The sequence below is a fragment of the Salmo salar genome, chromosome 14, assembly GCF_965601325.2.
Source record: "Salmo salar chromosome 14, fSalSal1, whole genome shotgun sequence".
Taxonomy (NCBI): domain Eukaryota; kingdom Metazoa; phylum Chordata; class Actinopteri; order Salmoniformes; family Salmonidae; genus Salmo; species Salmo salar.
The window spans coordinates 35,371,591-35,384,233 of NC_138304.1; the positions used below are offsets into that span (position 1 = coordinate 35,371,591).

At 44.1% G+C, this 12,643-nt stretch overlaps 1 protein-coding gene across 1 annotated transcript in view; it reads right to left on the bottom strand.

Moving 5' to 3' along the window:
* Positions 1-3,470: 3,470 nt before the first annotated feature.
* Positions 3,471-12,643, bottom strand: part of npc1 (Niemann-Pick disease, type C1) — a 30,711-nt gene continuing 21,538 nt past the window's right edge. The window contains exons 16-25 of the mRNA XM_014140538.3: positions 12,267-12,401; positions 11,967-12,056; positions 11,648-11,838; positions 11,246-11,361; positions 10,458-10,587; positions 10,017-10,202; positions 6,765-6,996; positions 6,461-6,574; positions 5,739-5,901; positions 3,471-5,433 (exon numbers count right to left, since the gene is read on the bottom strand). Coding sequence (XP_013996013.2) covers positions 5,351-5,433; positions 5,739-5,901; positions 6,461-6,574; positions 6,765-6,996; positions 10,017-10,202; positions 10,458-10,587; positions 11,246-11,361; positions 11,648-11,838; positions 11,967-12,056; positions 12,267-12,401 — 1,440 coding nt within the window. The 3' untranslated portion in view covers positions 3,471-5,350. The remainder of the gene's footprint in view (positions 5,434-5,738; positions 5,902-6,460; positions 6,575-6,764; positions 6,997-10,016; positions 10,203-10,457; positions 10,588-11,245; positions 11,362-11,647; positions 11,839-11,966; positions 12,057-12,266; positions 12,402-12,643) is intronic.

Consider the following 12,643-nt stretch of genomic DNA (forward strand, 5'->3'; position numbering starts at 1 on the left):
TGACATATCTGGTTTCACTCTTAAAATGAGTTGCAGAAAACCAATACATTTATTACAATTCAACCATGCATGATGCAGTGCATGTTTCTCATTATACACATTCTAAACCCTTGAACGTGAGGTTTAGCCCAAATGTTAAAAAGCCTGTGACACATCAGCACTGTGATGAGTCTGTCACCCAACCGGTTGTAATTTAGCCTGAATATTAAAGTATGTCTCACATATCCCTTTGCATAAGAGCATCAGAAACAACTCCAAGTCAGTGCGAGTTGAGAAGGCCAGCCAGTGCTAGTGAGTTGTGGCTCTCCTACATGGAGCTCAGGGAACATGTTGTGCCCGGCTATGGCTCTGATGCAATCTGAGAGGACAGTTTCTCAGTGAGAGGGAGGAAGGAAAATGTAGCGAATGGGAGGGAAAGATAGAGAAAGGGAGGGAACAAATGGGCTCTCCTAGTACCGTCTAACACACATCCAAGGTAAACAAGGCGGGCGGGCAGTCACGCCAGTCCCAGTCTTGTGCTACCATCAAAACAAACAGTTCCAGGCCTGGCCACAGCCACATGGCCTATATGGCTTAGCCCTCTTCATTGATACCCCTAATACCCCTCTCAGAGCCTCATAAAAGGACAATTGACTGCCCTTCCTGGGGTTGGCTCACACATCAGCCACTGCCATTGTACCAAATATGTGTTCCATCGTTTGGGGGGCAAGCCCCCTGGCCTAGTCTATTGCCCTTCCCGCTATTAAAATAACATTTGGCTGAAATGGCAGTTTGTCCCCCAGGCCTTTCCTCCCCTTCCTGATGCTGTGAGTGATGCAGTGACACAGGGTTTTTCACCCTAGGTCAGACCCTGGCCGCTGCTGGGGCCACCACCATTATGGCCTGGACTTTTGTAAACAAGGAAGTGAATGTTGGGAAGTAAATGGTGACTGTTGTGGCTGTCAGTGGGAGAGGGACTCCCTAGTTGGCTGTTTGTCTGGTCAGCAAGGGGGGGGGGGTGGTGTATATTCAGCGATGTGAAATGTTGCAGATAGAAATAGATATAAGGAATCATATCAATGTGAATGTTGTGTAACAGACCCCAGACAGCACTGCAGGTGGACCTGTGTGTGAATCTAATCCTCTCCACAGGCATTTCACTATACGCACAATCACATCTGCTAAACACGTATGTGACCAATAACATTTGATTTGAGATTACTCTCTAGTCCCACTGTTCCACTCAGTCTAGTTTGGCGTCAACTGAGCCCGGCTGTAACAGAAAACCAGTGACGCAAAACAACAGGGTATTAATCTCTCTCACCTTACTTATTAATGTATTCAGTCAAGTGGAAAACATGGCCGGAAATTGAACCCCAAGGAAAGTGTTGGCAGCAATTAAGGGCACTCAATGACTTATTAGGGGTACTTTGGAGAAAGCCAAGGTGTTGACAAGAAGTATGTGTATTTTCATGAACCAGCTTTGAGAGGTGTGGAGGTGTTAGAGAATTTGCTTTGGATTCCTGGTAGGCGACTAGCAAGAGAGCAGGAGATGGTCCTCTGTATGCCCTTATAATCATGTGGTGGGCGTTGCTTGACTATGTATTTTAGAAAGCATATGTCGTTGTGACAGTAAGGCGTCATGGCAACGCATGCAAAGCAAAGTGACCTCACATGGCGGCAGGAGCTGCCTGATAATGTGTCAATTTACAGTATGCCTTCTCTTAAAGTCACAACTTCAATCTCTACATTATTTCACATTAAATATTTCCGCTGCTGCAAGAAATGCAAAATGACTGGTGTTTTTTTATAATAACCTATTCAACTTGAGGAATGTAATAATGTACCATGCCAGTATGGTAACTGGTACTGTACAGTTAGCCTTCTTACTCTTTGTGCCAGTAGGACATTTACATCACACGCTTTAGTTTAGTGGGCTGCTGCCATTTTAGCCCACATTTCTACTCTGCCTTTTATTAACCATTTTGTGCTGTTAAAAACAAAGTGGTGTAATATGGGTTGACTCTCTTTCCTTAGAATAATGACTCTTATTCCAAAGTGCATAATGAACATTGAGGTCAACAAATCATATTTCATCATCTATCTAGAGCTGGTGACCAATTAATGAGCTCATTCACTCATAAAACCATATTGATTATTTTATGTTTCGGTTAATGATGATATGAGGCCTCAGAGGGGGAATGGACAGTTTTTCCAGGGATTGATAATCCAAAGTCACAGTCATCCAGACCAGACAGACAGAGGCCACAGCCAGAACTCAGCCTGCCTGGCTCCCCAGTACAAACTGAATGGATGAAAAATGCTGTACTTGAATACCTGCAAGATACAGCAGCCTTGCACCTGATAGATAGTAAACTACAGTATAGTATGGTTGCCGTTCATAAACCTTACCTTGATGTTTCACGGCTATATTCATATTCTCATTTATTAAGCTGATTGAGGGACTGATGCTAAAAATAAGCAAAAGCATGATGGTGTAATGTACAGTATCTGACATTCAATAATTCAGTGGAGCTGTCTCTATTCAAATAAACAGTTGACATAAAATAATGCTAAACTTAATCTCTGGCATGTGATTTGCAACCTGGAGAAAAACAGCTGCTGAAATGTCAGCAATGGCAAATCATCTGTACATGACAGCCATATTGTTATTCATATAACAGCAGTGTGTGGGTCAGGTGAGGGGTCCAGGGAGAGGAGAGCCACACAGGGCTTACATAAACCCCCCTCAATCCCCAGTTCTCCCCTCCCTCTGTTCCACTCTCCTACATAGACTAATATAATATGTGTTCACCTCCGACCCTCTCCTGCCCCCCACAGCCCCAGCCAGGGGGAAATTCATATTTTAATCTCTGCCAGATTCAATGGACAGCCCAAACGATGAGAGAGAAAATGGATGAATAAATTATGAAGTGGCAGTTTGTATGACAAGGCTGTTAAAGCACTTGCCAAGTCAAGACAGAAAGGGAGTTGACACTGTTGCAAACCATCAGTCCTCGGTTTGGCAGCCGATTCCAGTTAGGATATTATGTTCAATGTGGGACATGGAAGTAGACACACTGTGGGTGAAGTCCGAAGTTCATATTGTTAGAAATGGTTGTTGGGTTTTAAAATACAGGAAAAATATGAATAAATCTTTAAAAATACTCATGTCTCACAACCACAAGACAGAAAAAATATAAACGTGAGCTCTCAAATTGGCAGTAAACGTAAAGCATTGAAACTACCATGTTAGACCACATCCACCTGAAGTGAGGAAATACTGCATAACAACCACTGTAGCCTTACAGACTGATGAAAAATAGGTCAACACCATTAGTCGGGAGAGGTAGTTCCAGACACAGCAGACAGATACCATGATATCTGGCTCCACAATGTGGTCACTTTGTACATAACAACCATCAACCAGGCTGTTTGTTGTGAACATCTATTCTATTGTGTGAGGTTACTCAAATCAGGCACACATGAGATATTAGTAAGTGATTTATTTCCCCCCACAAAATCAGAGAAATCTATAGTGGTGCATCTTTTCCGCAACACCACTAGGAGGTTCTACTGCACATTACATTTCATCTGTCAACACCGAGTTGCAATGCAGCCCACACATTAAAATGGTTAAAAATTTAGATTTTCATTCAAGACTGGTTACAATATTACAACATTGTGCATTTTCTTTCCAGCACCAATGCGCAGCATTGTCAAAAAGCATGTCTGTCTGTTACAAACAGCTAGAGCCACGAGTTGCCCCATAATAACCATTATGTTAATATCTAGGCTCAACCTTACATTCTGAAATACTACAGACAACTGGACACTACCCTAAACTGTAAGCAAAAACATCACTTCAAAACAGGGAGTCAGCCCAAGCTCACTACAATGGCAAAAAAAAAGAAAGAATTACTACTGTACTCCTTGGCCTAGAAAACCTCCGTACTTAGACTGAGCTCTGGGCCCGTATTCACTGATCTAGGATCAGTTCTGCTTTTTCGATCATAATTAAATAGACAAGGGGAACCTGATCCGAGATCAGCACTCTTACTCTGAGTCGCTTTGTGAATACGGACCCCAGGCTATAGGAATACATAATATCACACAATATTGTTATAACATGAATAAAATGACCTCAGTCCAACTGGTAAAGTGTTCAGTAACTGTGGAACAATAGAAATATAATTACAGAATTATAGTTATTGTGTTTCTGTGTGAGGATTACCAACACATCCCAAAAGGTACATTTTTTCATTATTAGTTACATTACAGTGTAAATCGGTACAGTATACATCAATGATTCGTCATATCAAATAGCTATTCTCAGAGAAGTCAACCTTTGCATATATTATCACTCTTTACACATTGTACTTAGCTAATCCCAATAGAAAAAACACTGGCTGGTTTCACAACTATTGAACCCCAAAAGAAACTAACGGGTAGAATTGGTTTTATTATCTAAACTAGAAGGTTGTGGGAGTTGAAGTTTCTCCTAATGTCACACTGCTGACTTCCTGTGTTGAGAGAGAAAACAGTATACATCATTGTATTGCTGTTTATGTTGATTTAGGGGGATATTCTAGGTTACTGAAACGAGTTGTGTTCATTTGGCACCAAACGGAAAAAAGGGACAAAAACAGGGAGGGACTACCTGGACCCATATTGACAAAGCGTCTTCAGAGTAGGAAGTGATTATTTTGTTTTTACGCTGCTGCTACTCTCTGTTTATTATCTATGCATAGTCACTTTACCCCTACCTACATGTACAAATTACCTCGATTAACCTGTACATTGAATCGGTAGCGGTACCCCCTCAGTATTGTTATTTTAGTGTGTTTTTACTTTAGTTTATTTAGTAAATATTTTTTTTAACACTGCATTGTTGGTGAAGGGCTTGTAAGTAAGCGTTTCACGGTAAGGTCTACCTGTTGTATTCGGAGCATGTGACTAATAACATTTGATGATTTTGATCTAGGACCAGCTCCCACCTGTCAACGTAATCCTATTCATGGTGAACTAAAAGACAAAACTGATCCTAAATCAGTACTGCTACTCTGAGATGCTTTGTGAATACAGGCCCTGGACTTCAGTTGCAAAACATTTGCCACCGTGTGCACTATTGCATATCACCCAGAATTGCCCTTGAGAATTAAATAAGTGAAAAGAAGCACTTGATTTGGCCTCTGACAGACGCCTCACACTGTTATTCCTGAGTTGCATCCCTACGTTACGCTGCGTAGTGAATGGTTGATGAGTGTGTCAATAATCATAGAAACAGCTGCTCCTGTCGCACTGAGTCACCCCACACAGTCTCTCCCAGACCAGACAGACTGGTTAGTTGGTTCATACCATTGTCCTGTCTCTAGAAGTTGAGGAGGTGTTCCCTTTCTGTGCCGGCGTAGCGTTTGTTGGCTGCAAACACCTTGGCCTTGTTCACCGAAGGACCTGAGGCGAGAGACAGATGGTGTCATTTTTTCAAAGGCATAATGGTTAAGGACTTTTGGGAGGCAACCTCCCCCCTATTCCATGCAGTGTAAACATACAAACAAACTGGTACTTACTGTGATGAGGCACAACATACTCAGGTGTTAAGCAAATATGAATTTCAGGGCACACTTCCTTTTGTTGATAGAGGGTGCTAGTGAGCTTACAGAGAAGTGCTATAGTGTGCTGTTAGGAAGGGGAATTATATGTGAGGTGAAAGGCCACACATTTAGACACAAACCACACCCTACACACACCATGCGTACCTGCGTAGCTGAGCAGCACAGGGAGGAAGATGAGTCCGTGCGTGGCCCCCAGCAGCACCATCGCCAGGTACATGCGGAAGTAGAAGATCTGGAAGATCTGGGACTTGGACAGAGCCAGGATCAGGATGCCTCCAAACTTAGTCAGAGTGATGCCACTGAACACCTGGGAGAAGAGGAGACATGGTTTAGTTCCATTCTGCTGGTCAGCATTCCCTCCAGTCAATAATGAGTCAAATAACCAGTTTCTAAAAACCTGAGTAAAACAAGTCATTTCTACTTTTCTAGATATTCCATTCAAGCCAAGAATTCAATTTTACTCCACAGTTCATTTTGCGATACTATTTTTGCATGTCAGATATACTGATATTTCAGAATCATTGGGCAAAGGATGAACTAAATGCTTTTTCTTAAAAAAAATATTCAGACAGTGTGCCATTTCTATGGACAGAATCAGCGTGCCAGTCTGTGGTGAAAAACAAGAGTAGAGCTGGGGTGTATTCATTAGTCCTATTCCATTGCAAAACATTTTGTCTGGTGCAAATTGTTTTGCAACCTAAACAGTTGACCGTTTATTCCAGATACTACACGGAAGCAAACAGAACACAACATGGAGGGACCTACCGGAATTTGTCCTATTGAAACAATCGGTTTAGTTGCAAACCGTTTTACAGACTAAACATTTTGCAATGCAATCCAACTAATGAATACACCCCTGTACTTACTGAGCTGCCCATGTGGGCCAGAGCCTCCTCAGCCCTCTCCACCCTGGTACCCTTCACACTGATGGAGAAGGCCCTCACTATGTGACTGCAGAACTCCACAGAGATACCACAGCTCTGCAACACACACAAACAATTAATAGACTAGGAATACTGGGCTGTGTGCTGTGTTCACAACAAGGAGTTTTCTTCATCCTCTTGGTGTCAAAATGTGGCAAGAAATAACTACCAAAACAACCCAGATAAGACAATTTATAGGAAGACATGATTTTAAAATCAGCTGCTATCAGCCCGTTTCTTCACTCACCATGACAAGGTTGACGAGGGACACAGCGTTGAGGCTGATGTCCCAGAGCCACATGACCCCAAACATATTGACCAGGATCATGGCGATGGTGATGCTGACCAGCACTCCTGACCACAGCTCAAAGCCCAGCAGCACTGTGGTAACCACAAAGATGGCCGCCAGCGACACGCCCAGCTGGAAGACCGTGTCGTAGGCTATGGTCAGGTACTGCTCATAGAACACGTAGAACACACTGGAGGGAAAACAACGGTTACAATTGAGGACTAAACTAATTCAACATGACTGTATTACAGGATGTAGAAAGCTACATGTTGTGAAGTGTGTATTTAAAAAGGTGCAACATTCATTGCCCTAGTTGTGGCCACTCAGGACACTAAAAAAAGATTTGACCAAGAAGCAAAACAGGGCAACACTTTTGACTGGCCAGAATACATACAGATTTCATCTTTTAGACTGACCTTCAAATCAAATTGTATTAGTCACATGCGCCGAATACAACAGGTGTAGACTTTACAGTGAAATGCTTACTTACGAGCCCCTAACCAACAATGCAGTTTAAAAAAAAATTGGGATAAGAATAACAAATAAAAGTAACAAATAATTAAAGAGCAGCAGTAAAATAACAATAGCGAGACTATATACAGGGGGGTACCAGTACAGAGTCAATATGCAGGGGCCCCGGTTAGTTGAGGTAATATGTACATGTAGGTAGAGTTAAAGTGACTATGCATAGATGATAACAACAGAGAGTAGCAGTGGTGTAAAAGCGGGGGGGCAATGCAAATAGTCTGGGTAGCCACTTCATTAGCTGTTCTGGAGTCTTACAGCTTGGGGGTAGAAGCTGTTTAGAAGCCTCTTGGCCCTAGACTTGGCGCTCCGGTACCGCTTGCCGTGCGGGAGCAGAGAGAACAGTCTAAGACCTAGGGTGGATGGAGTCTGACAATTTTTAGGGCCTTCCTCTGACACCACCTGGTATAGAGGTCCTGGATGGCAGGAAGCTTGGCCCCAGTGATGTACTGGGCCCTCTGTAGTGCCTTGCGGTTGGAGGCCGAGTAGTTGCCATACCAGGCAGTGATGCAACCAGTCAGGATGCTCTCGATGTTGAAGCTGTAGAACCTTTTGAGAATCGGAGGACCCATGCCAAATCTTTTCAGTCTCCTGAGGGGAAATAGGTTTTGTCGTGCCCTCTTCACAACTGTCTTAGTGTGCTTGGACCATGTTAGTTTGTTGTTGATGTGGACACCAAGGAAATTGAAGCGCTCAACCTGCTCCACTGCAGCCCTGTCGATGAGAATGGGGGCGTGCTCGGTCCTCCTTTTCCTGTAGTCCCCAATCACCTCCTTTGTCTTGATCACGTTGAGGGAGAGGTTGTTGTCCTGGCACCACACAACCAGGTCTATGACCTTCTCCCTATAGGCTCTCTCATCTTTGTCGGTGAGCAGGCCTACCACTGTTGTATCATCGGCAAACTTAATGATGGTGTTGGAGTCATGCCTGGCCGTGCAGTCATGAGTGAACAGGGAGTACAGGAGGGGACCCTGTGTTGAGGATCAGCGTGGCAGATGTGTTGTTCCCTACCCTTACCACCTGGGGGCGGCCCGTCAGGAAGTCCAGGATCCAGTTGCAGAGGGAGGTGTTCAGTCCCAGGGTCCTTAGCTTATTGATGAGCTTTGAGGACACTATGGTGTTGAACGCTGAGCTGTAGTCAATGAATAGCATTCTCACATAGGTGTTCCTTTTGTCCAGGTGGGAAAGGGCAGTGTGGAATACAATAGAGATTGCATCCATCTGTGGATGTGTTGGGGCGGTATGTAAATTGGAGTGGGTCTAGGGTTTATGGGATAATGTGTTGATGTGAGACATGACCAGCCTTTCAAAGCACTTCATGGCTACAGACGTGAGTGCTACGGGTCAGTAGTTATTTAGGCAGGTTACCTTAGTGTTCTTGGGCACAGGCACTATGGTGGTCTGCTTAAAACATGTTGGTATTACAGACTCGGACAGGGAAAGGTTGAAAATATCAGTGAAGACACTTGCCAGTTGGTCAGCGCATGCTCGCAGTACACGTCCTGGTAATCTGTCTGGCCCTGCGACCTTGTGAATGTTGACCTGTTAAAGTCTTACTCACATCGGCTGCGAAGAGCATGATCACACAGTCTTCCAGAACAGCTGGTGCTCTCATGCATGCTTTAGTGTTATTTGCCTCGAAGCGAGCATAGAAGTAGTTTAGCTCGTCTTTTATGCTCGTGTCACTGGGCAGCTCTCGGCTGTGCTTCCCTGTGTTGTCTGTAATGGTTTGCAAGCCCTGCCACATCCGACGAGCGTCAGAGCCGGTGTAGTACGATTCGATCTTAGTCCTGTATTGACTCTTTGCCTGTTTGATAGTTCGTCGGAGGGCATGCCATCGGAGGAATCCCAGAAATTATTCCATTCTGTGCTAGCAAAACAGTCCTATAGTTTAGCATCTGCTTCATCTGACCACTTTTTTTTATTGATGTAGTCACTGGTGCTTCCTGCCTTTTTGCTTGTAAGCAGGAATCAGGAGGATAGAATTATGGTCAGATTTGCCAAATGGAGGGCGAGGGAGAGCTTTGTATGCGTCTCTGTGTGTGGAGTAAAGGTGGTCTAGAGTTTTTTTTCCCTCTGGTTGCACATTTAACATGCTGATAGAAATTTGGTAAAACTGATTAAAGTTGGCCTGCATTAAAGTCCCCGGCTACTAGGAGCGCCACCTCTGGGTGAGCATTTTCTTGTTTGCTTATGGCGGAAAACAGCTCATTCAATGCCGTCTTAGTGCCAGCCTGTGGTGGTATGTAACCAGCTACGAAGAACACAGATGAAAACTCTCTAGGTAGATGCTGTGTTTAAACGCACTATACAACCCCTCTCTAACCCTTAAAACAGGAAGTGTAGTAAATGTAAACAGCAGTGGCCATAAAACTTGGATGTCAAGGTCAAACAAGAGAAAAACTGTGTTACAATGGCAGCCATAACAACATGTTATGAATTATCTAGGACTGACTAACTTCACCTTTTATGGTTATTTTAAGGAACAAAGACCCTGGTTTTTGAGTCCTAAAAGACCACAAAATTTAACAGCTTTCAGAGCCGGTTCATTTAGCCAGATAAAATCAGGAACTCAAAAACAGTGAGCATGAGGGTGATATGGAAACAACACTGGAGCAGATAATAACTCCTATTTGAGTGAGATAACAAGAATCCTTAACTAACATAGGAGTTAGCCTAGTTTACCTGTAAGGGAAGACTTTGTGTCCCATGGCAGTTGTGATGTTGTCAGCCAGCACGCGGGCCATCTTCATGGCATCTATAAAGTCAGGTGAGTCCTTGAGGATGGTGTGGTAGGTCATGAAGTAGGTGGCCCCCACAGACGTGTCGTTCCCCTTTAGAACCACCGCTGAACTGTAGGCCGCGTGACCACTACAGGACCACAAAGACCAAGTTAGAGACAGAAAGAGTCATTCAGTTAAAAGGAATTTCAATTCCCTTAAACTGAATGATTAATTTGCAAATGTAAACGTTCATAGACAATTCTATCAGCTGTGGTGAAAAGCAAAAGTGAAAAGTAAAGATTCAGACGAGTGGTTTACCATCAACTCAAACCCCACATCCAATATTTCTCAATACACAATCCATTATGAGCACTACCTGGATTGCCAGAGACATAATAATTACCCTTTCCCACACTTGACATTGGGATTATCTGACAGGAACATGGGTAGGAACTTCATGAAGTCCTGTTCCGTAGGCCTCAGCTTCTCACTGGGGGTCATGGAGCGGCAATGCACGCACAACGTGTCCACCACTGATGAGAGTAGACAAATAGGTACTTTAATACAATATCAAATTACAAAGAAAATTGCAGAATGCCCCAGGGGAGTTGTAATATCTACAGTGTGTATGTGTGTGTGTGTGTGTGTTACCTGAGGCATTGCAGAAGGTCCCAGAGGAGTTGTAATATCTACAGTGTGTGTGTGTGTGTGTGTGTGTGTGTGTGTGTGTGTGTGTGTGTGTGTTACCTGAGGCATTGCAGAAGGCCCCAGAGGAGTTGTAATATCTACAGTGTGTGTGTGTGTGTTACCTGAGGCATTGCAGAAGGTCCCAGAGGAGTTGTAATATCTACAGTGTGTGTGTGTGTGTGTGTGTGTGTGTGTGTGTGTGTGTGTGTGTGTGTGTGTGTGTGTGTGTGTGTTACCTGAGGCATTGCAGAAGGTCCCAGAGGAGTTGTAATATCTACAGTGTGTGTGTGTGTGTGTGTGTGTGTGTGTGTGTGTGTGTGTTACCTGAGGCATTGCAGAAGGTCCCAGAGGAGTTGTAATATCTACAGTGTGTGTGTGTGTGTGTGTGTGTGTTACCTGAGGCATTGCAGAAGGCCCCAGAGGAGTTGTAATATCTACAGTGTGTGTGTGTGTGTGTGTGTGTGTGTGTGTGTGTGTGTGTGTGTGTGTGTGTGTGTGTGTTACCTGAGGCATTGCAGAAGGCCCCAGAGGAGTTGTAATATCTACAACAGGTGGACTGAGGCTTGACCCAGTCAAAGTAATCATCCAGCCACGACGACGGGTTGAATCCTATAGTGGTGCTGGGGGACAATAACATGGAGAGTATTTGATCCTTTTCTATTGGAAGATATTCAAGAAAGTCTCATAATTCCTTCAAACAAGAAGGTATTTGTCAATGAGTTCACTGCTATAACAACAGCAGCTAAACCCAGAGTTCTAGTCACCCTGTTTGAGCTAGACTGACTTCACAGCATAATACTGATGTTAACATGCAGTCCAAAGGTAAAAAGAGTGGGGGGGCTTGCTGTTGCTTCACTCACTAGTTGCTGAAAGGGAGGCGGGTGTGTGAGTGTGTGTGTCACTCACTAGTTGCTAATGAGAGATGCTGTGTAGACCTGTTGGATCAGAGAGTTATTGTTGCAGCCCACCCCTCCACACACAGAGTTCTGGCCCTCCAGACTCAGGTAGTCATGGCCGTCCTCCACCACGAAGTAGACCGGAGGACCCGTGTGGAGGTACGTACTCAGGTTCTTAAAGTAGTCCAGCACGTACGAGTCCTATAGGATGGGAGATTCAATAGAGAGATGTCCAGCATGAGCCAATGTATCAAAAACTAAGCACAAAACCAAACGTCATTAGCCCACTGAGTGGGGCTGGTGGAGTTAGACGTAATAGACATACTTACATCAGGCATGGAGAGCTTCTGGTCTAGTCCAATCTCTACCTTATTGGTGACAGCAATACTGAAGGACAGCAGCCCCACAAACACAGCCACCTGTCCAAGAAGAGGAGACATTAAAGACAAACTATGGACGTTTAGTAGCTAAATGTTTACATCAATTGTTGGCTTAAATGCTGGCTCTATTGTACATTTACATTCAAATCTGAGTACCAGCACTCCTTGAGGATGAAAAGGGCGTAGATCTACTCACCACTATGGGTCTGACCCACTCCTTGAGGATGAAAAGGGCGTAGATCTACTCACCACTATGGGTCTGACCCACTCCTTGAGGATGAAGGGGGCGTAGATATTCTTGAAGAAGCGGAAGAGGAAGCCATCAGTCTTCCCCTCATTGCCCTCTGGCAGCTTCACACAGCACATAATGTCCAGACGATTCTCCTGGCAACACAACACGTTCATTCTTGAAGCACAAGAGAATGATGTCCAGTTATTGCGCTAACGCTAGTCAACAATGGGTCCAAAAATTACCTTCAACTTCCTTCAAACTGCACACAGAGACATACAAATTGTATCCATGAGTTTCTCAACCAGTTGAAAACATGTGAATGCATACAACTGGTAAATTCCAACCTCCCACGTGGTTACGAATGCAAGAGAAGGCCCCAAGGACCCAATTAGTA